Source organism: Protopterus annectens, chromosome 13.part0 (assembly GCF_019279795.1).
Source record: "Protopterus annectens isolate FY-2018-M chromosome 13.part0, PAN1.0, whole genome shotgun sequence".
NCBI classification, from domain to species: Eukaryota; Metazoa; Chordata; order Ceratodontiformes; family Protopteridae; genus Protopterus; species Protopterus annectens.
Genome location: NC_056747.1, coordinates 1,186,832,591 through 1,186,857,681, shown reverse-complemented (window position 1 = coordinate 1,186,857,681; position 25,091 = coordinate 1,186,832,591). Strand labels below are relative to the sequence as shown.

The following is a 25,091-nucleotide window of genomic DNA, read 5'->3' as shown; positions in this document are numbered from 1 at the left end:
AGAGTTCCAAATTCCCCAACACCAGGCCTTTCAATAGACCTCCAACAGGAGCAGCAGCAAGAGCAGAGGTAGTCCCTTTAATGGACACTGACCCAGAGATCAAGGTGGTCTGCAAAATCAACGTTTTTGTGGTTTCTTCTTCGGAAGACAGAACCATTGGAACTGAAGGCTTGCTGACAGTCTACCTCTGGAGGCAGTCAGGGGGTTGGGGGGGGCATCTTTCGCTCTACTTAAATGCATGTGACCATCACACAGGACAAGTGGGTGAGAGAGGTAATATCCAGAAGCTATACCATTCCATTTCCCTTCCTTCACCCCCCCCCCCCCAAAAAAAAAGTTGCTACTTCCAGACATCCCACCCTGGCCACATGAAGCGCCCAAGAAGGAAATTGATTTCCTTCTTCAAAAAAGAGACATCCTAGAGTTCCCACCAGACCAGAGAGGGTCAGGAAGTTATTCCAGATTCTTTCAGTACTCAAGAAAAACAAGGATTTCTGGAGAACTACTTTGTCAAAAAGACACTATTCGGAATAGTCACAGTGCAAACAATCTTAACTGTGTCTAAGAGTTGATGTGCTCTGTAGACTTTTATTTTATTTTATTTTATTAATTTTATTTGACATTGATTACCAGGAACGTCCGACTGGGTGGGATAACCCATTTTCAACAGAGGCCCGGGGAGAAAAGCTCCATATACTACAAGACCATACAATATCACAATATAATACAATATAATAATACAATACAATAATATAGAAACAAAAGAGAAAACAGAATATTATGCAATAAACAATGTACAGATGACTGTCAGAAATTAGGAGAGAAACAGAACTAATCATGAATGAAAATCAAATGGTACATAAGCCTTTGTTTGTGATACAGTTCTCAGAGAAATGAGACCTGTAGAATGCTTATTACCACATAAAAACTGCAAAAGAATCTAGGAGGTAACTATACTTCTGGCTGTAAGTTAGTTATTATCAGTTCAGAACCATGCCCTTTACTCTCACTGTGGGCCCCCTGAGTGTTCACCAACTGCATGGCAGTATTAGGAGACCACCTACAACTTAAAGGGATACATGTGTTTCCCCTATCTGGCAATTGGCTCCTCATTGCAGTGACCTTGTCCTTAGTATCAGCCAGAGACTACTTTTTATAGGTCTGCCTCTCCAATGGTATAGTCATCAGTCTTGGAAAATCATGCCTGCACCCTACACATAGCATGAAGTTTATTGATTGCTGTGTAAATGCAAAAAGTTGCATTGTAAGTCTTCCAGCAGAAAAGTGCAAACTAAGAGATTAGTGGTGCTTCTTCTAATGCAACAACACAGTTCTCCAGCTGCATTAATTCTAAAAGTGTTAAAAATCACGGTGTCTTGGTAATGGTCTTTCATGTCCATCTTCACATGATGAGTGGTTATTCTCCTCCCAGCGGTCACAACACTGTCAGATCCTCCATCTTACCCAAACCATATAACATCATCCTGCATGAGACATCTGAATTGGTGGCTGATTTTGCAAATCTTCTGTTAGGCTGCCCCTTTGTTTTACCTCCCCTAGTAACAATAGTTACCACAGACACCTCCTCTTTAGGGTTTCGAGGCGAGGATAGTCCAAGGAGTATGGACACAAGTGTAGGCCAGCTTTCACATAAATGTTCTGAAGATTAGAGCAATCCTGTTAGTGTTGCAGGAATTTCAGGACCTCCATCCTGTTGATCCAAACAGACAACATGTCTGTGGTTTGGTATTTCAACAAGCAGGGAAGTGCTAAGTCCTTCACCCTTTGCATAGAGGTTAGGGGAGCATGGCAGTGAGCACTGACTTCGCATTGCTTTCTAGTAGCAATGCACATTCTGGGGAGAATCAGCTGCCTAGCAGACAAGCTCAGCAGGTTTATCCTAAGGCTTCACAAGTGGTCCCTCAGTCCATGGGTGGCTCAACCAATATTCAGCTGCTGAGGCACACCCTGCTGTAACCTTTTTGTCACTCTATCCAATATGAAATGCACCATCTACTTTGCCCTCTTGCTGCCAGAGAGGCCGTCACCAAGGGATGTGCTAGTGTGTCAGTGGCCCCTGGTCTACTTTATGCCTTCCTGCCTCAATCTCATATTTCCAGGTTTTCTCAGAAAGCATTGCGATGCTTATCTAGTGTGATTCTCTCAGTCCAGGCAAATCTGGTTTCCCCATTGAGGCCGCATCTGAAAAAGCCTGTCTGGCTGCTGGACCCAAAACTGGATCTACTTTCTCAGTCATCCATTCAGCCTCACCTGGACCTTCCCAGTCTCAAGCTCACAGCATGGTATCTTCAGTTCCTGTGATGGCCATGAACCCTTCCATAACAAAGATAGTTTCTAGGAAGCAGACAGAATTTGAAATACTATCTACTCAGAAAGTATATAAAAACAACTGGAAAAGATTTGTCTGTTGAGTTTTCTTGAAAAATGTGAACCCTTTCTCTGCCCGTATCAGATTTTATGTTTCTTAGCATTTCTGTATGAACGAGGATCTAGTTTCTCTACAGTTGAAGTACAGCTAGCCTCTATCTCCAAATAACATTATGGCTGCTTTCAAAGTCATTCTTGACTTCTCACAAGCTATGCATGGCCTTCCTCAAAAGCTTATTTGTGCCACACCCTCCCATAAAAGACGCCACACCTCCATGGTATCTCAGTTTTGTTTTGGAGGCTTTGAAGAAACCTCCATTTGAATTATCCTCCTCAACAGACATTAAGTTTCTGTCTAGAAAAAATGTATTCTTGGTTGCTGTTACTTCTGTCAGCATCAGCTCCCCCCAGTTTGATCTTCCACAAAAATAGAATCTCTCTGAGAGCTAATCCTTCATTTATTCAAAAGGTAGCCATGGACTCCAACTTGAATCAAACAATTCACTTGCCAGTATTTTCCCAAACTACACAAATCGAGAATCTGAAGGATTCTCAGTTATTTCTTTCACTCCCAAGTAAATCAGGAATGTTCTCTAAACAAACCCCATCTAAATGGCCTATAAACATTGACTGTGCAGTAAGAAAGAGTGTCTCCCATCTAAATCAAAACTCATTCCACCAGATCACTTGCTACTTCTGCTGCTTTTTAGAGAAACTTTACAGTGGAGGAAATATGTGTGGCAGCTACATGGCCACATTGCATATCTTTGCTGAGCATCACAAACTGGATGTAATTTACAAGACCAGAGCTTCCTTTGGGGTTTCTGTCCAGAACAGTATGCTGTCAAGATGTCACCAGAAAAGAATGGTAGCTTGGGATTCTGTCCCAATAGTCCGATCACACTCATGGATGAAATAGGACATGGAAGTTATGTACTTAACATAGCAATGAATCCTTTTCATCCTAGTCTATCCGATACAACAGCCTCATTCTCTGATTTCATGTTTCCATATTATTTTCCTTGATTGTCATGCTTCTAAGGCGCATGGTACTGGGCAAACTTGATCTAAGGCTAGGTAGGATCCATAGCATTACAGGAGGGCAAAGTTTAGAAGCTCAAGGCTGAGGATACTAGCTAACAACCGGATCACAACTGATGGGTGGCTCCATTCGTAGTAGTCATATTGGACAGAGTACATTGAAAAAAATGTATTGTTATGGTAATTGCACTACTTTTTTTTCCAATTGATAGTAATAATATGATTACATGGCTTAAATGATGTATACTGTCACTCGTTTGTCTCTGTTACAAATAATAAGAAGGCTTGGGGTTTCGTTCAGATGCTTTAATATATATATATATATATATATATATGTGTGTGTGTGTGTGTGTGTATATATATATATATATATATATATATATATATATATATATATATATATATATATATATATAAACACAGGATGGGTAGCAGCATATTTAAATACAAATGAACTAACTAACAAACAGAGCTTACATACATACATGTTCACATCTCAGCAGCTAACTACAAAATGGCAGTCAGGCTCGCACGTGCTTAGTATTTATTCTCTAGTGCAAGCCATTGGATAGCTTCTTAAAGGTATATACACATGCAAACACCAATAAACGAAACTTCAACGACTCAAGTTAAAACAAAAGCACAGAATCCCAAACGAGTTTCAGGTTTTCCACCGGTTTAATTTTATACTGTCACGAACCAAATAAAAACATTTGTTTTTATTTGGTTCGTGACAGTATAAAATTAAACCGGTGGAAAACCTGAAACTCGTTTGGGATTCTGTGCTTTTGTTTTAACTTGTATATACGCATGCATATAGATGTACATCCTCCCTCTTAAATGATTGCTCTTCATGCAAAATAATATCAAAGCTAAGCATGCATTACCATGTACATTAGCAACAAATACAGTGTTCATGTCCAAGTTGCTTCATATCTGCTACAGGGTTTAGAGATTTGACTATATCTTGTAACATAACATTTGGAACTAGATTTAGCAACAGGGACAGTCTGCAGTGCACAACTCATATCAGGAACTTCTGGATTCATCATAAGAACAGGAATGTCCTCAGGAACTTTCTCTGAAATTGGAACACTGAACTTACTCTGAGATAAAGAGTCTTTCTCACAGGCTTTTTGCTGTGGTATAGGCTTGGACACCGGTCTCAAATGTTTCCGATTCCGCCTAAATGTTGCTCCTTGTGATTTTATAATGTACAATCTTGACTCTGGACCAATATTCTTCACGACACCAGTCCAATCATAACCTTTGGACATCTCCATCCTTACCACTTCTTCCTGTTGTAATGGATTGAGCGGTCTACTGGTCTTATTGTAGTAAGATTACTGGGAATTTCTTCAACAGATTGGCTTTTACTGATCTGTTGTTTTTGACATATGGAACCAACAATTGACTACTGAGTGGTAATGTGGTTCTGGTTTGTCTCAACAGAAGTCTCTGAGCAGGTGAACCAAGATGTTTATCACAAGGAACATTTCTGAGATTCAAGAGATTCAAGAAAACATCAGTATTATCTTATTTAGACTTTTCAAGTAACTGTTTTGCACTTTGAACTGGAACGCGCAGTTCTGCCAAACCATTTGACTGCGCGTAATCTGGACTACTTGTGACATGAGTAAAGTCCCATTCTTCTGCAAATCTTTTGAACTGTTGGCTTGTAAACTGTGTGCCATTATCAGAAATAACTTTGTGTGGACTCGTACATGGTAGTCCGCCCATCTGGTTAAGCTAAAGTGGTTCTTTCTGTTGATGAGGCTTAGTACTATTACATACTGAACAAGAAGAAAGTGCTGTCTCAATGCCTTGTGACATAGAAGGCCAGGATACTATCTCTCTCAACCTTCTTTTGGGGGATTTGGTTCCTGGATAACCACAATACAAGATAGTAATGTACTCAGGTTGGAAGGACTTTGGAACAATGACTTTCGGACCTTTCATAATGGTCAGAAAAGATCTCCTCTCTGTATGGAAAATAAGGTTGCAGTTCTTGAGGTAAACTACATTGCTTTGATGGCCATCCTTGATTGATAAAGTGGTTGAGCCTTTGTAAAACTGGATCTGTGGCTGTGTGTTCTCTCAGCTCATCAAAATGTTTGTAAGAAAGATTTCTCACTTCCATGCCTTCAAAATCATCAATCAGTTGAGAACCTTGATTGTCATTCTGTTCAGTGGTATTACTGGGAGATCTGAATAATATATCAGCAAGATAAAGAAGTTTGCCTCTCTTGTAGACAAGATTGACATTGTACTTTTACAATCTCAGCATCATATGTTGCAGTCAGGCTGGAGCTGAATGCATTGGCTTACTCAGGATTGTGACTAATGGTTGGAGATCTGTTTTGATCTAGCTAGTTCTACCATAAACATACTCATGGAACTTCAGACATGCAAAACACAATTGCCAAAAACTCTTTCTCAGTCTGGGCATACTGCTGTTCAGTTTGGGTAAGAGTTATCGATGCATAGGCAACAGGTTGATTCTCTTGTAGAATAACTGCACCAAGTCCAAATTTCGAAGCATCACAAGAAAGTGTTATTGGTTTGTGTACATCAAAGTATCTGAGCATCGGCGGACTGGCAATTTTCTGTTTCATGACATCAAATACTCTTTGGTGTTGCTCTAACCAAGACCAGGATACATCTTTACATGTCAGGTCTCTGAGTGGAGCTGAAAGTTGATTGAAGTCTGGAATGAACTTGCCTAGGTAGTTGACCATGCCAAGAAAACGTTGCAGGGCTTGAACATTGTCTGGAGCTGGCATCTTGATAATGGCTGTTTATTTAGAAGGCTCTGGTCATAGGCCTGTACTCTTAAATAAGTGACCAACATAAGGAACTTCTTGTAGCCAGAATTTGCATTTCTGTGCATTGAGCTTAAGATTCACTTGATGTGCCATTTCTAGAACTTTTTTGAGGTTTCTGTCATGCTTGGCTTCATCACAACCTCCTACCAGTGTGTTGACTACTGTAATAGCACAAGGATACCCAGAAACAATTTGCTCCCTTGCATGCCGAAAGACTTCACTTACAGAATTTATGCCAAATGGCATTCTCAAAAATCTGTACCTGCCAAATGGAGTACTGAAAGTAGTGAGCAATGAGGATTTTTTGTCAAACTGAATTTGCCAAAATGAACTCTGCATCTAGGACAGAAAAAATAGTGGCATTTGGAATCAAGCCTGCGACTTCTTCGACTATGCACATTGGATGATGAGGTTTTTTTTAGCGTTTTGTTCAAATCTCGTAGATCAGTACATATTCTGATGTCATCTGAGATTTTCTTATGAGCTACCACCATCGAAGATAGCCATTCAGTTGGACTTTCCACTGGACAAATCACACCTTGTCGCACCACTTTATCTAACTTGGCTTTGACTCTGTCCTGCATGGCTATTGGAACTTTACTTGCTGGTCTGACAACTGGACTGACCTCTTGGTCTAACTGCATGGAGTACACAACTGGAAGTTTGCCTAGTTTGTCTTGGAAAAGATCAGCATAGATAGAAAAAATCTGCTGGGCAAAATTAGAGTAGTGGTCTTTTAATCTAACTTAGTGGACTTCCTTATTAAATTAAATGAAACCAGACCCATTTTCAAAGAGTATTTGAGCCCTAATAATGACTGAACATGCCGCTTGACCACATAAAATAATACGTTGTGGCATATTCCAGCAGAGTAACATGAAAGCACTACTGAGCCTTTGGTTTGAGTTTCTTCACCTCCATAGGCAACAAGTTTCGCACACCTTGCCAAATCAAGCCTTTCACCTTTACATACTCTGGCAAATGTTTCTGCAGACATAACATTGCACTTAGAATCTTTATCACCTTTGAGATCTGTGGGTTTGCCATTTATCCAAACAGTACAAAATACTTCATTCTTTGCCCTTAAATCTACTGCACTGACCATTTCATGAAGCACTGACACACCATCAACATAAAGAGTAGTGTTGCCACTGTCTAACTGATCAACTCGTTTCTTAAAATGTTCCATTTTAATGAAAGAGTGACCACATTCTTTTGATTTACAAAATCTTTTAAGGTGATTCTATTTATTACATTTGTGGCATTGTTGACCAAAAGCTAAACATTTTTCCTTTTAGATTCATGGCTTCCACCACAATTACAACAGTTGGCTATGAAAGTGGGTTGGGGCCAATGCTTTGATTTTGCTCTTATGCTTCACTGAGACTGTGCAAAGTCTGGAATGTCCTAGAAAGTGCAGGGGTTTACCAGTAGGTGCTGCAGGGGCTCCCATGTGTTTGGCCTTTTTCTTTTAACCACGTGCTGCATACTATCAACATGAGCTTTATCACTGTGCCTTCTAGAGCTGCTCTCATTTGTAAGCATATGTGTGTGTTTTTCTGTGAGTTCATATAGCTGACAAATCTCAATGGTTTTATTCAAAGTTAAATCACTGTTACGAAGCAAAATCTTTCTCACAGCATCATCTTTTGTATCACACACGTCTGTCTTTTATCAGCTCATCCCTTAAGTCACCATATCTGCACGTTTTAGCTGTATTTCTCAGGTCAGTTATATACACTGCAAACTTTCACCAGCTTTTGATCCCTTGTGTAAAATAAGTGCCTTTCCATTGTAACTTTGTTTGGGCGTTACACATTTCTCTAAATTTACATTTTAAGCACTCAGGGTCCTCCCTTGACTCAGCCTGTACAACATTATGACAGTTTTCCCCTTTTCCAGCATAAATAGCAGGTGCAGACACAAATGAGTGTTCCCTTTCTATAGCTTCTGACCTAGCTAAATTAAGTAGAATAAATCCCTTTGTATGGTCATCTTTGTCAGAAAATGCAGCCTGTATGGAAATGTCATACTCTTGCTCAAACACTCTCCAGTTCTCAGCAATATTGATGTCAAACACAAGTACACTGGGCTTTTGAAATCCTTGATGGCCCTGAAGCCTCTTCAAAGAGTTTTGGTGCCCACGCGTCTTGGATCTCACAAAGTATGCACAAACACAGTGAAAATATGACCCTTGTAATTATGTATGCACAAACTGTTTTGCAAGCTTGTTACAATATTCAAATGCACAGTAAACTTTTCAAAATACTTTACTTTGCGAAATATGCTCTGTAATGGCTGTACTCTGCAAAATATGTCTTCTAATGGCTGTAGTTTGTGAAATAGCTTTACTGTAACACTGCACTAACATGCGAACATTTTATACACTTCTGATAACTTGGAAAGCTTTGCCTAATACGAAAATACATATGCTTTGCGAAAATGCGGTCGTTTCCCTTCATTTTATTTGTTTATGCAATCGGACTTTATTTCAAACATTTTCCTTAGTAATTCTAATATTTTTTCAATATCGTACATATTTGTTTATGCAAAAATTATTTAGAGAATTCTGTATACCTTGTTTCATATTATACGAAGTATGCACAGTTTTGGAATGATCCACTGCTGTATATTCCACCAACATCTGGATAAGTGCTGTTTTCTTTCGCCAAGCTGTTTTAAACTTCATGCCCCTTTAGTATATCGCGTTTAACTTCAGGCCCTTTAGATCTATTGGTTCTAACTTCATGTCCTTCTAGACATGCTGCTTCTGACACCATGCCGCTCGTTTGTCTCTGTTAGAAATAATAAGAAGGCTTGGGGTTTCGTTCAGATGCTTTAACGTATACAAACACATCAGGATGGATAGCACCATCTTTAAATACGAACAGACTAAGAAACAGAGCTTACATACATACATGTTCACATCTCAACACCTAACTACAGAATAGCAGTCAGGCTCGCACGTGCTCAGTATTTATATTCTAGTGGAAGCCCTTGGATAGCTTCTTAAAGGTATATACACATGCATATTGATCTACATGTACAATTACAGTTTATCCATTTTTAGTTTCAAAACACATCTAATATTGATGGCATTACATCCAGAATTAATACTGGCTCTAAATCTAAGCTGCGAACACAACTCTTTAATATCCATTTGTTTATTCAGTTCAGCTCCCTGAATGTTATTACTGACAGACATGTGAATTCTTTGATGGTTATTTAAACTTGCAGTTTTGCCTGATTTTTATTGTAATGAACCCTTGACACTAAAAACAACATGCTTTATAACTCAGGTACATAACAGGATTTGATTTTACTGCTGATGATTTAGATATTCTGTAATGATAAACCCTCAGTACTTTGCCTTTTTTCCAATTTTGGATTTTTGCCTGACTTCACTGCATGTTTGTCTCATGGGTTTTCCTTCCTTTAGGTGCTGCACTATACATTTCAAAGAGCTGAAATGAAGCTGATAGTTTTTATATGATGCTTCCACTCTTCTCAGATCTTTCTCAGTGTTTGCACCATCACATGGCACAAGTGCTTTATCCTCCAGCTGTGGTGCCACCTCCAAATAGATTGATCTAGTTTCCTGTATGTTGTTTGAGGTCTGTGTTGAACATATTGAAAAAGCTAAATTGTGTGCTTGTGTTTGTGTGTAATTACAGGTGTAGTTGGAAGCCAACACATCACAACCTGACTACTGAAACATTGCAGACATCAGTAACCCTAAGGTGGTAATTGAAAATACTGAATGAACCTTGTATAACCATGAGTCTAGAATACAGATGACTTGCTTTTGCGTATCTTTTTTTACTGATTACACAAGCTGACAGTGTAAACTGATGCTCAGTAACCCCCCCCAGGAAGTCCAAGAGTGTTTTTTAATATTTTTTTTAAAGTTCAGACTGGTGAGTAGACAGACAGAAAAAAGATAGGTAAATAGATAGATCAAAAGATATATAGAGAAACAGCTGGACAGACAGATAATTTTTTTTTTCTTCGTGGATTTTTGTTATTTTTACTTAGATAAATGGACAGACACATAAACAGATGTGGTAGAATGATGAATATACAGGTTAATAGACAAAGCAAAGTATTTCATTAATTCCGTATGTAAGGGAAGGGATTGCCCCTGCCCTCAAACTAACAGTTTTTCAGTTTTAGTTAAGTGGTGTGACTCGTAATGTATATGTCATTGCATGACTTGTGGCCAGAGTAAACTAGTACAGGAAACTTCTTTTTTCGGCTGCTCCCGTCAGGGGTCGCCACAGCAGATCAAATGTTTCCATGTCTTCCTGTCCTTTGCATCATGCTCTGTCACACCAACCACCTGCATGTCCTCTCTCACCACATCCATAAACCTTATCTTAGGCCTTCCTCTTTTCCTGTTACCTGGCAGCTTCATCCTTTGCATCTTTTTCCCAATATACTCTGCATCCCTCCTCAGCACATGTCCAAACCAATGTAATCTTGCCTCTCTGGCTTTGTCTCCAAACCTTCCAAACTGGGCTGACCCTCTAATATACTTATTCCTAATCCTGTCCATCCTCGTCACACCCAGTGCAAATCTTAACATCTTCAACTCTGCCACTTCAAGCTCTGACTCCTGCCTTTTTGTCAGTGCCACTGTCTCCAACCCATATGATATAGCTGGTCTCACTACCCTCTTGTAGACCTTCCCTTTCACTCATACTGGTACTCGTCTATCACAAATCACTCCTGACACTCTTCTCCACCCACTCCATCCTGCCTGTACTCTCTTCTTCACCTCTCTTCCACACTCACCATTACTCTGAACTGTTGATCCCAAGTATTTAAACTCATCCATCTTCGCCACCTCTACTCCCTGCATCCTCACCATTCCTCTATCCTCCCTCTCATTCACACACATATATTCTGTCTTAGTCTTGCTGACCTTCATTCCTCTTCTCTCTAGAGTATATCTCCACCTCTCCATGGTCTCTTCTACCTGTTCCCTACTCTCACTACAGATCACAATGTCATCTGCAAACATCATAGTCCACGGGGACTCCTGTTTGATCTCGTCTGTCAACCTGTCCATCACCATTACAAATAAGAAAGGGCACAGAACTGAACCTTGATGTAATCCCACCTCTACCTTAAACGCATCCGTCACTCCCACCACAGACCTCACCGCTGTCACACTACCCTCGTACATATCCTGTACCACTCTTACGTACTTCTCTAACACTCCCGACTTCCTCATACAATACCACAACTCCTCTCTAGGCACCCTGTCATATGGTGTCTAACAATACTCAGAAAAAACAGAGTCATAGCTAGGGTAGGACAGAGGGAGCAGCAGCCCTTGCCCAGGCCAAGGTGTTAAAGGGTGCAATCTGCAAATGCCATTTCGTTGGCAGGACAGTGCTACTGATACTGAATTTGTGTTCAGGGCTAAAGAAATTCAGCACTGGCATATGCTGTAATAAGCAGTTTGCTATAGATTTTCAGTGGAGAAGAAGAGCCCCTCTCAGTACAAAATGGCTTTTTTCTTTTCTTTTCTTTTTGGTCCTCAGTACGAGAGGAGCTCTTTAAAGTTGAGGGAGGGTGCCACATCAGGGAATGGCACAGGTCGCTAAAATAGCTAGGTACAGCTCTGGGGAAAAACAATGTGGAATCTTCTCGAAGCCCTGCCTTACCCAAGAAAAACATACCACCTGAGAGATTTAAGTTCTACAGTGAATCATCAAAATGCAACCTGTCAAGGATCTCAATTTCCAAATTCTGCTCCCCTAAAAAAGTGGCTGAAATAATACATTTTAAGAGTATTTTGCAGTGGGACAAGCCAGATGTATATTTTATAAATCCACTGTCCCACCAACTCAAAGAAGGAGAAATTTCCCCCAAAAAGACATCACTGATAGCACATCTCTCCAGCAATGATTTTTTATTCTCAATTTCCTGTGCTTCAGGCAGTTGAGACTCAAGAAATCAATCTTTGTGCACCAGTAAGGTAGCCAGTGATTTATTATACGTACTGCAGGAATGAAGTGTCAGTGATTTATTTGATTATTTATTTTGCATGCAACCAAAAACAGTAAGTAAAATAAGTTAAAAAGTAACTTGAACCACTTGATAAGTGTTAAATTGCTATACTGGTTATGATTAAGAGCAAAACTCATTCATTTGAAGCAATAAAACTCAAAAGGTTCTGGGGTTGGTATAATGGTTAAGGTATTAACCTTACATACACAAGGTGCAGTATTTGATTTTTACCTTTAGAAGGGAAATTGTCCAGGCTTAAAATGACCCACATGGGCAGCATCATTTGTGGACTGTAAACTTAGCTTCTAAGTTTTCTTCTCAATTTATGAATTGTTTAGAAACCAGAGAGGGAACCGATGATGTCCTTCTGTATCACTGTTGCAGTATTCTTTACTATAAGGGAAGGGATCAACCATCTAGGATAGCCCCATGTTCGGCCAGTATACCAAAGCCTTATGATCTTGTATGTGCTGTATGCCACACGTATGCTCCCCACACAGGATGTAGGGCATAAAGGCGATGTATGAATGCAGTTACCCAGAACTTCTTTGCAGCCATTCTGAAAGGCATTATTGCTCATTAGTCTGAATGCCTTGTTGCTGTGCTGAATACCTAGTAGCCTGATAAGTGCCCCATTAGGGTTATTTTTTTTTTATTATTTCATTTGGTTTTGTATTTTATTTTGCCTACTTAGAGTCCATGTCACCCAAGAAGGGAAAAGTTCAGTGTAGGAGGCAGATTCCCCATAAGAATCATCACAAACAGTGTGTCTTTTGTTTGGGTGCTTCCCATGACCATGCCTTTTATAGTATCTGTAAGGAGTTGTTGCCTAAGACACTCAGAATCCTTTTGTCTTCCCTGGCCATTTATCTTGAAAACCAACAGCTTAAACCATTAGCCAGGGTAGCATGCCAGAATCCAGTAATCCCGAGATACTCCCACTAGGTAAGAAGAAAGCCAAGAAGTCTCAGCCGGATTCTTTAGCTGCCCAGCCTCCACTGACCCTCCCTCTAGAAGTGAATGATAGCTCTGTAGGCTGTCAGATGTCTACATCTGATTCCTCTGCTGTTACCCCTTCGGAGGCTGTCATGGATCCATCTTTTTGCACATCCTCTGACACTTTGCAGGTGTCTGCACAGGATATTGAGGGAGAACCGTGGTTGATTATCTCCGAGGATTTTAGAGGTATTCCACTGATATTGGCCAAGGAGGAGGTTCTGGGTACTCCTATTGAATCTGGAAAAAGGTCAGAACCTCCGGTATTTCTTAGGGCTGATGTCCCTTCCAAGAAAAGACAAAGCATGTTTCAGTCTGTCCTAAGGATCCTCAGTGGAGTGGCAAGAGTTTACTCAGGGCTTGTTTTTGCCTTGATGGCCCTGAAGCCTCTTCAAAGAGTTTTGGTGCCTGCTCGTCTTGGACCTCTAACCCTTTTAAACTGCCTAGGGAACTGGATTCCTCGGATGAGGATTCAGAGTCTGATGAGGGGTCCTTGTCCTTTTTTTCACAGATGCCTTCGTCTTCGGATTATGGTTCTGATGAGGAGGAGTCTATTAGCCCTGAGTCTACTTCTGAGAAATTGTCTTTGGAGACACAATTACTAGAATGATGGAATACTTTGTGGGATTCTTTTCAAGTGTTCGATATTCAGAGAAGATATTATGAGTTTCTTCAGGTGGATACTCCTAAACCATTGGCAGTTCCTCCTGTGGTGGCTGCCTTGTTAGACATGTTCATTGCTGCTTCTAAGTCTCCTGATTCTCAGCCTCTTGCTTCTAAGAAACCCGATAGGTTCTATAAGGTCCCTAAGGATTGTCAGTTTTTATTTAAGTGTCCTGATCCTGCTGTGGTGTCAGTCTTGCCTGATGAACCTTCCAAGCTCTTGTCCTCTTCCAAACTTTTGCCTTCTGATAAGGTAGTAGGACTGTGGAGAGGATTGGTAAGAAGGTTTACAGTACTTCTACTTTGAGCTTTAGGGCTATTAATTACCAGACCCACATGACCAGATATGCTGTGGCCTTCACTGCTCAGATTTGTCAGGTTATTTCTGATCTCGGAACTAAGAACCATAAAAGTTGTCCTGGTCAACAGAAGCAAGCAAATCAGTTTAAGTAAAAAACTCTTTTAATGACAAAAAATAGAAGATAAAAGTTGAGCGCTTTCGTCCAAGCACTGGGCATCATCAGAACTGACAGGAGATAACAAATCCTTCAGATTTGCTCTCAATGAAGTAACAAATGCAGGTGCTGTCAATGAAGTAACGAATGCAAGTCTCAATGAATCTTCTTGATTCTGAAGGCAAGTCTTTTGCTTATCTGTTTTAGGTTCTACGTCTCAAGTGGTTCACCAGTCTATTAAGTGGAGCTATGATGCTGCTGATGCCTTTTCTGGGCTGTGTCTTTTTGGTCTGTCATGGGGTGGTATTCTTGGCTTCATCTCCAGTCTTAACCTAAGGACATTAAGGCCAAGTTGTTGGATGCTCCATTGGATAGTAAACATCTTTTTGAGACTGCTGCTGCTGACCTGTTGATAAGTCTGTTTGGGAGAAAGGCAAAGCCTTGCAGGACCTTAAACATATTTTTGTTCTGTTATCCCTAAGTTCCAGAGGAAGTATCCTTCTAGATCTGCTTTTTTCCACAAGCAGCTTAGCCAGGCCTCAAAGGACAGGAAGGGTGGTAGGTGAGCCTCCTCTGCTAAGTCTTCTCAGGCTTCTTTGGCTCAGAAGACTCATTTATCTGCTAAGCATGCTTCTCTTTGACAGTTTGCCCCCCACACACACACACACACACACACACACACACACACACACACACCCGCATGCACGCACATACTTAGACCAAGGTACTTTGTCTCTTCAGCTTTCCCCTTGTCTTCCAAGTTGGCTTTCTCATCACTTCAGACTCTTGGGTTCTTCCTATCATCCATCAGGGGTACTTCATGGTATAGAAGTCTCTCCCTTCTCTTTCAGAGATTCATCAACCACCTCTAGAGCAACTTCCTCTTTTCCTGGAGGTCCAAGGGACCCTGGTGAAACAAGTAACCATTCAGCCTGTTCCCTCTTCCCAAGTGGAAAAAGGTTTTATTCCAGGATGTTCCTGATTCTTCGAAAGGAAGGCACTTGAAGACCTTTTCTGGATCTCGCTCTGCTCAACACCTTTCTCAAGTTCCCCTGTTTTCAGATGCTTACATTTCAAACCCTGTTTCCTCCTTTACTACCCCAGGCTTTTCTGGTGTTTCTGGGTCTGAATGATGCTTACCTTCACATCCCTTATTCACCCTCTTTTAAGGAAGTTTTTATGTTTCTCGGTTTCTTCCTCTCATTGTCAGTTCTCTGTTTTTCCCTTTGGCCTCTCTACTGCCCTAAGAGTATTCACAAAATGCCTAGCTCCTGTGATTGCTTTCTGCAGGCTCCAAGGCATTTAGTTTTTTTCTTATTTTGATGACCTGTTGCTTCAGGGACCCTCTCCAAGTTGCCTGTTACAGGATCTGGAGGTCTCTCTTTTTCAAAGTCTGGGCTTCACTATCAATTTCCAAAAGTCCGTACTGACTCCCTGTCAGGATCATGTGTATCTGGGATGCAGGATTCAGACAGTGTCAATGATGGCATCTTTTTCTTCTCCAAACTTTTTGTCATTGACAACCTTCTCTCAGTCTCTTTTTCCCCTGACTGCCATTCCAGCTAGAGGGTTTCTTTGGGCCCTGGGATTCATGGCCTCTTGTATTCCAATATTCCATCTTGCCAGACTGCATATAGAAGCTTCAGTGGTACTGCAAGTCGGTCTGGCTGTAGCATAGCCATCTTCTGGATTTCAGTGTACCTCTCCTTCCTTGTCTAAAAAAGAATTTGAGTGGTGGATTCAACAGTTAACTCTCAATCCAGGTCTGCTCTTTCAGCCTGGAGTCCCTTCTCAAGAACTGTTCACCAATTCCTCAGACATGGGGTGGGGGGCTTCATGTGGTCACCTGAAAGTTCAGGAACTTTGTCCCCCCCCCTCCATCAAAAGTCAGACTGTATCAACATCAAAGAGATGAAAGCTCTGATTCTGGCCCTTCATGCTTTTCACCCCATGTTCTCTCCAGTCCCCTTGAAAGTGTACACAGACAACACTACAGTGATGTGGTATGTCAGCAAGCAGGGAGGCACAGATTCTTACCTCCTCTGCAAGATGACTCTTCAGGTCTGGGTGGTGGCTGTTGGTTATCAGTTAACTCTTCAGGCAGTATACATTCCTTTAGAGCATAATCTAGTGGCAGACTCCATGAGCAGGCCCAGAAAACAGGCTCACGACTAGATGCTTTACAGAGATGTGTTTCTGGTATTTCTGGACATTGTCTGTTGGTGGGATACTCCTCATGTAGATCTTTTTTGCCTCACCTCTGAACAGGCAGTTCCCTCTATTCTGTTCCAGAGTGGAGTGCCACCTGGTGTGGAAGATGAATGCCCTTTTCTCACTTCAAGAGGATGTTTCTTTATGATTTCCCTTCTCTTCCTCTACTTTCAAGAGTCCTGCAGAAGATTCAGCTGAACTCCCCAAATATCTTGCTAGTGACTCCCTTTCAGCCAAGACAGTACTGGTTCCCCCACTTAATGCATCTGGCCAAGAGCAGTCACCACAAGTTACCTCACTGGGTAGACTTCTTTACACAGGAAAAGGAGTTTGTCATCCATTTTCACTTGTCCGCTCTTCAACTGACACTATGGGTGAAAGGGTTTTGATCCCTTTAAGACACCTCTTTTCTGAGGATGTGCTCAGGGTTTTACAGGAGGTACGGAAACCCACAGCCAGAAAATTTTATATCTCCAAATGGAGGAGATTTTGTGTCTGGTGCCATGCTTGTAACCAGGACCCTTTTTCAGTGGGGGGCCCTTTGGCCCTTTCCTATTTGTGCATGTTGCTTCAGTCTGGTTTGGCCTGTTCTTCTCTGTAGGCCTATTTGCCAGCCATTTCTACTTGTCTGCCTTTGAATCCTCCTGTAGCTTCTCATTTTGAAGCCAACCAATTTCTTAAAGGCATCCTGCACCTTAGGCCTCCAATGAAACCTATCCCTTCTCCTTGGGACCTTAATTTTGTTTTAGAATAATTGACTCAGGCTCCTTTTGAGCCTGCGGATTCTGCTTATTTGCAACATTGTACCTGGAAGACTGTCTTGTTGCTGGCTCTTACTTCTGTTTGGAAGGTTTCTGAGCTTCAGGCCCTCATTGTTATTCCTTCTTTTTTTTCCCACAGGGACTAGATATCCCTTTGTACTAATCTTTTTTTTTATGCCCAGGGTGGTAAAAGAGTTGTCCTTGAATCAGTCAGTACAACTCCCTTCCTTTTTCCCTTGTTCTCAGTCTGATGATGAGAGGGTCTTGCATACCACCGTTCATAAGTTCGACCAGCTTTTTGTTTCTTTTCATCCCACGACAAAGGGTTTGGATGTCTTTCAGCAAATCATCTCCTCCTGGATATCTAAGACCATTTCTTTTTGTTATTCTTTTCATGGCAGAGCTTTGTCTACTCCTCTAAAAGCTCATTTCACCAGGCCTGCTACTTCCTTTGATGCTTTCTTCAAGGGGTTGGACATCAGTTCCATAGCTGAAGCTGCTGCGTGGTCTTCAGTGCATACCTTTACTTAGCATTACAAATTGGATATGGTCTCCGGGGCCAGAGTAGGTTTTGCTAGAACCATTTTGTATGGGTTTGTTGAGGGCACTTCTTAGCCTTTCACTTCACGTTCTGTTTCTTGAGCTTTTTTACTCTCCCTATAGTAACGAATACTGCAACAGTGATATAGAAGGACATAGTACAGTTGTGTAAAATCCTACCATAACTGTAGATGTAAATCTCCTCACTGCTGCAGTATTCTCTCCCTCCCTCCAACTCTCTCTTGTTTGTTCTGTTTTTTGTTTTGGATTCCCTTGTGACTGAAGGTCTCCCCTTTTCTTCTGCATTTTTTCCTTCTAGATGTGCACAGACTCCTTTGTCCTGTAGAGATTGTTCTCTACTGGAGCAGTTCAGTTCTGGGAACTGTGGCTGTATGTGTCTTTTATGCAGTATGTTTTGTCTTAGGAGCATATGTGTGATGCAGTGTGCATACAAGATCATAAGGCTTTGGTATACTGGCCAGACATCGGGCTGTCCTAGTCAGGAGATCCCTATAGCAAAGAATACTGCAACAGTGAAAAGAAGGACATCTACTGTTATGGTAAGATTATACACAACTCTGCCTTTTGGATTTCAGAGCTGTAACAAATCAAGGGCAGCATTGTCATTTATGCTAATACCCCCTCATTATCAGAACTCCTGTACAATCTTAGAATCCTACACATAAAGTTGAGTTGTTCCCAGCTCATTCAACACATTGCCATTTAAAGAGATGGTTTTGTCTAAAAAGATATATGGAATAGTGAAGTAAGCATTATCATCATTATGTTGTGTGTTAGTCTTGATATATTAGTAGGCAAAAGTATCAATGTTTTTATTTCAGCTGAAGAAATACAGATTTCCTGCAGTTCATGCACTGGGCTCTCTAAAATATATATATATATATATATATATATATATATATATATATATATATATATATATATATATATATACATATATATATATATATACATATATATATATATATATATATATATATATATAGTGTTTGTGCGCCCGCATGTGTGTATATAGATATGTTTGTGTATAAAATTCATCCAGTGTGTATACAAACGCGCACACACACGTGTACATGTATGTATCTTTGTATCTAAACATAAGTATAAAGATACACACAAATGATATACACACACATGATATATATTTCTCTCTCTCTCTCTCTCTCTCTATATATATATATATATATATATATATATATATATATATATATATATATATATATACACACACACACACACAATATATATATATATATATATATATATATATATATATACACACACACACACACACATATATATATATATATATATATATATATATATATATATATGTATGTACATATGTGGGTAGGTAGATAGATATACACCCACAAACACACAGCCACATGGATGCACATGCGTGAACATGCACACACATACACACATAGATGAGAGCATGTACACACGCATACACACACACACACACACACACACACACACACACACACACACACACACACACACACAAGTATGTGTGTGTAAAGAGACAAAGAGCAAGCAAAAGTATAAAATTAAAAGTATGAATTTCAGTTAAAGCTTAAAATAATATCACTGAGGAGGCATGTACATGTTTGTCTTGTAAATGACATTATGAAAGTCCACAAATTAATGTATTTTGAAAGTACTGTGTAAAATATTACTCATACAGTGTTTTCAGTTTTTGAATTTATGATCTGTTAGTACCTTAAATGACAGTTATTTATGAAATGTGTAACCAAGACTGTCATAATTTTTGTGCATTTTTAGCTGCCAAGAAAGAGCAGAGGACATCTCACAGTGTCACGAAATCTGAAAGAGGCAAGAAGCTTGGCTATTTTTCATGTGTATGTGCATCTGTGTAGCCATTAGCATTATAGTAGAATAATATATGTAGATAAAAACTGCATGCCGAGTAGTCAACATATTGGTCTAGGGAGGCTCCTACCTACTAGTAGTAAAAAGCAGATGCCTCTAGGTTGCTTCTGTGGTTGTGTTCTACCAAGATTTTAGCAGAGTTATTGTGGCACTTCACAAAAAAAGTATGTGCAGGTCAGCTAACCTTGGAGTAGATCTCAACCTGTTATCCTCGGCGCACAATTAAAGGGACAGCTTAGGTTAATAGTAAATGGAACCAACAGTTAAGAAGGTTATTTTAACTTGAGACCTTCCTATAACTGCAAAATAAATCATACAGGATTTGTGATGTGAAGTGTTGAGAATATATTGAAAAATGTGCTTATTCTACACATCCTTCAGAATCCCTTTGTTGACATCATGAATTCACACTGACAGATTTGAATATTCACTTAATTCCTTCTGATGAGGCAGAATCGAGATGAAGTATGTAATTTACAAATTTTCTCCTCTCTCCATGTCCTCTATTCATTGAAAATTTATTTTCAGTGTTTTTGTCCTTTTGTGTATGTCACGTTGCCACTGGAAAACAGATGTTTCTAGGCATAACAGTGCTATCAGATAGGTGTATGTTTTCTTTAATCTTTTAAACTCCATGCATAAGACAGATTACTATTTTTGTTGATGCCATCAAAGATGCTGTTTATAGAAGCTCAACAGCAATCTTTTGGCTATAATATTTAGATATTAAGCAAGGTAAAGCCGCAGTGGTGCAGCTGTAGCGTTGTCGCCTCAAAGCAAGAGGTTCTCCCATTCGATTCTTGGCTGGAGAGCCTTCTGTATGGAGGCTGCCTGTCCTCCCCACGGTCGAGTGGCATTCGAAAGACATGCATGAATGGACGTGCCTTTGCTGAAGGTTGGGTGTCGGGCTGGCACCTTGGCACCATAAAAATCGACTGCCAATCATTAGCGGACCGGAGTTCCGCTGTGGTGACATCTAACCAGGAAAACCCGAAAAAAAAACATTTAAATATGAAGCAACATTTCAGAGTTTAGAGGACAAGGATTTTTCCTCCAAATGTTCTTTTCAGTCTTTCGATTCCAAATCTGGAGAGTTGCAGAGGGATTAAAAGTCTATAAAAGTTGAACCATAAATAATCTGTCAAGCAGGGTAGGTGATTTTAATTTTTCTCTTCTTGCCCATCAAGATCTACCCTAGAAGCTTCTTGCAGGGGGCGGCCACCTGACTCCACTAGAGCCCATTCAACCTAGGTTGTTGCCTGCAGATACCTTTCTGGAAAACAGCAGGATAATGAGTATGCTATCAGTGGTGTCTATTTTTTCCCAGCCTTAAAATTTGTTTCATGTGCTTTCCACCTTTATTTTTCCTACCATGTCCAGTACCCTCCACAAAGTCAGGGCTAGGTGCAACTGATCTTGGATTCCTACAGCTTTGAGTAAATAAATAAATAAAGTAGTCTGCCCAGCCATGTACTTCAGTTCACTGGTTACCGGTGACAGTTCCTGTCTTGCTTTTTTTACAGCTGGTCATAATTGCTGAGGTATAGACCCACTGTTTAGGCTTTCCATTAGTTTAGATTTTTACAAGCATTAGTCCTCCCTAATGGACGTGCTACTCTGCTTCCTTGTCAGTTAAGAAGTAATAATTAATAAATAAATAAATACTGTGAGGAGCTAGCCAGATTTCTTTACCACAGTCAGGGAGTAGGTGGTCCTTGTAGGTGCTGTTCAGCATTTCTACCTTCTATGGAGGAATTTAATGGAAATTTTATTCTGCAAAGCAATGGCTTGATTTAAAACTTATTGATGTTATGTAATTTTAAATTTTTTAGTATAGCAGGACACTGAAAGAGAGAACAATTATATGATACATGTGTTTGTAAGCTTACTATCAAGTCAGAGGCTTGTTTCAATGCACTTATTGTGATAAACAGCAAATTTAATTGTAATTTCTCTGGTGATAAAGGTTTTTTGCTTCATTCTGTTCTTTGTCCTTAGCAGAGTTTACCAGATGTGTTAAGTGTATTGTGGTATGCTTGCAGTTCCCTGTCATTCAGCCTGTTTGATATCATGAAGGGAATTTTGTTCCAGGTTTTAAGCTACTTTAAGACCTTTTAAACACTACTAGAGCATTTTATTTAGTGTGTTTTGCCTCCATTGGAAGCTGTGTGTGCTTACAGTGAAAAAAAGGAATATTGTCTTTAGTTTAGTTGTGTAAGAAAACACTTGAGAGATTTCTATAACTTGAACTTTGTCAAGCTAAGATCCCATTTTATCTGCTTGCTTATGAGTTTTCTGTATGTTTTTCACCTAAAGCTGCTTTAAATCATGTCAGAAGTCTTCTTCTTCTTTCAGCTGCTCCCGTTAGGGGTTGCCACAGCAGATCAACTGTTTCCATTTCTTCCTGTCCTCTGCATCTTGCTCTGTCACACCAACCACCTGCATGTCCTCTCTCACCACATCCATAAACCTCATCTTAGGCCTCCCTCTTTTCCTGTTATCTGGCAGCTTCATCCTTAGCATCTTTTTCCCAATATACTCCGCATCCCTCCTCAGCACATGTCCAAACCAGCGTAATCTTGCCTCTCTGGCTTTGTCTCCAAACCTTTCAACCTGTGCTGATCCTCTAATATACTTATTCCTAATCCTGTCCATCCTTGTCACACCCAGTGCAAATCTTAACATCTTCAACTCTGCCACGTCAAGCTCTGACTCCTGCCTTTTTGTCAGTGCCATTGTCTCCAACCCATATAACACAGCTGGTCTCACTACCTTCTTGTAGACCTTCCCTTTCACTCTTACTGGTACTCGTCTGTCACAAATCACTCCTGGCACTCTTCTCCACCCACTCCATCCTGCCTGTACTCTCTTCTTCACCTCTCGTCCACAGTCACCATTACTCTGAACTGTTGATCCCAAGTACTTAAACTCGGCCACCTTCGCCACCTCTACTCCCTGCATCCTCACCATTCCTCTATCCTCCCTCTCATTCACACACATATATTCTGTCTTAGTCCTGCTGACCTTCATTCCTCTTCTCTCTAGAGCGTATCTCCACCTCTCCAGGGTCTCCTCCACTTGTTCCCTACTCTCACTACAGATCACAATGTCATCTGCAAACATCATAGTCCACGGGGACTCCTGTCTGATCTCGTCTGTCAACCTGTCCATCACCATTGCAAATAAGAAAGGGCTCAGAGCTGATCCTTGATGTAATCCCACCTCCACCTTAAACGCATCCATCACCACTGCTGTCACACTACCCTCGTACATATCCTGTGCCACTCTTACATACTTCTCTGACACTCCCGACGTCCTCATACAATACCACAACTCTTCTCTAGGCACCCTGTCATATGCTTTCTCTAAATCCACAAAGACACAATGCAGCTCCTTCTGACCTTCCCTGTACTTCTCCATCAACACTCTCAGAGCAAACTTTGCATCTGTAGTGCTCTTTCCTGGCATGAAACCATACTGCTGATCACTAATCATCACCTCCCTTCTTAACCTAGCTTCCACTACTCTTTCCTATAACTTCATGCTGTGACTGATCAGTTTAATCCCTTTGTAGTTGCTACAGCTCTGCACATCACCCTTATTCATAAAAATCGGTACCAAAACACTTTTTCTCCATTCCTCAGGCATCCTCTCACTTTCCAAGATTTCATTAAACAATCTTGTTAAAAACTCCACTGCCATTTCACCTAAACACCTCCATGCTTCCACAGGTATGTCATCTGGACCAACAGCCTTTCCATTCTTCATCCTCTTCATAGCTATCCTTACTTCCTCCTTGCTAATTCACTGCACTTCATGATTCACTATCCGCACATCATCCAACCTTCTCTCCCTCTCATTCACTTCATTCATTAACCCCTCAAAGTACTCTTTCCATCTGCTCAACACACTCTCCTCGCTTGTGAGTATGTTTCCCTCATTATCCTTTATCACCCTTATGTCAGAAGTAGTATAGATAATATTAAGTTATCTGACAAGAGCCCCATCTCTGGATAATCGGCTTATTCAGGCTACAGCTGTGAATCAGCACTAGGAATGAGACAGCAATTGAACAAAGTTTTTAAAATTATTCCAGTGTTCTGTGTTGTGATCCTGCGATTGCACTGTGAAGCTGAAACACGTTTTAACAAGGTGTACTCAACAATGGAATCTTTATTATTGTGTCTCTCCAGGTTTATCATGTGGCAATTAGCACAGAGAACCGAAACAGTGAGCTGTTAATGTGCTGTTTTCTGTGCTCATGGTGAAAGGTTTGATTCTTTCCATCTTCATTTCTCAACTGTCTGTCTCTGAGCAAGTCACTTAACCAGACAGTGCTTCCAGGTTGACCCTGAAAAGGGAAAATTTGCCTAGTGGGCTTACCCAGTCATCAGGTAAAATAAAAAAACAACTAAGTACTTAAAAGTCCTGAAAGGCTACACAGAGATAAGGACTTGGCTTTTCCAGAGGATTTCAAGCAGTGTTTTTGTTTCTGAATTTTGTATCAAAAAAGTTTGAGTGAAACACTGTAGATGTTTCTAAGAGAAAGCTATTCTATAAGCTTACTGAGCCTGTTCCTCCTTTGTCTGTTTCATAGTCATCCAGCCCCATCTGCTTAAGAATTTGGGGACTCTGAAAGAAGCTGTCTTTCTGCATACAGATGCCATTATTCAAAGATTTATATCTTTGGAAGGATATTACTGCTTGTCTTGAGATCATGAACAGATTCAGAACCTTCTCTGCTGAACTTGTCCAGGTTGATCTGGGTGCATCAAAAGGTGGTAAAAAAAAGTTTCTAGTTCTATCAGCAATAATTTTAAGGTATGAGTGTTTCTCAGCAACATGCAGTGCACCTTTCAAGTAGTCAATTGCTAAAGTTTTTTTTTTTTTTTAGCAGGAAGTTTTGCTTCCCAGGCTGCTCACTTAGTGCTTGCTGTCTGCATCCCTAAGCTGCTTTAAATCATATCAGAAGTAATACAGATAAATTCAAGATTACAAAACTTATAGATAAAATATAAAATTTGTCAGCAGTTACTCATTTGATGCATTACTGATGGATTTACTGCACATCAACAAGTCAAGTGGCATCAGAAATACTCGGGCTTGAGATCTAAACCTCTTCTGCAAAATCAAGAGAAAGGCTAGTTTGGAGGGATACCACTGCTGTGGAACAGACTCCCATCCAGATAAAACAAAGTTAAACCCTGTCTATTTTCAAGAGCACTTAGATTGAAGACGGGCAACAGAAAATTTACCTCAGGCCTGCCCCTGTACAA

At 40.4% G+C, this 25,091-nt stretch overlaps 1 protein-coding gene across 9 annotated transcripts in view; it reads left to right on the top strand.

The window, feature by feature from the left end:
- The window catches only part of MAPT (microtubule associated protein tau), a 1,213,302-nt gene that overhangs the window by 984,993 nt on the left and 203,218 nt on the right, over positions 1–25,091 (top strand). For 8 of the 9 annotated variants that reach the window (XM_044055189.1, XM_044055186.1, XM_044055188.1 and 5 more), the window contains one exon: positions 19,708–19,758. The exons of the other annotated variant lie outside the window; for it this stretch is intronic. In XM_044055189.1, coding sequence (XP_043911124.1) covers positions 19,708–19,758 — 51 coding nt within the window. The remainder of the gene's footprint in view (positions 1–19,707; positions 19,759–25,091) is intronic. 9 annotated transcript variants of the gene reach the window in all.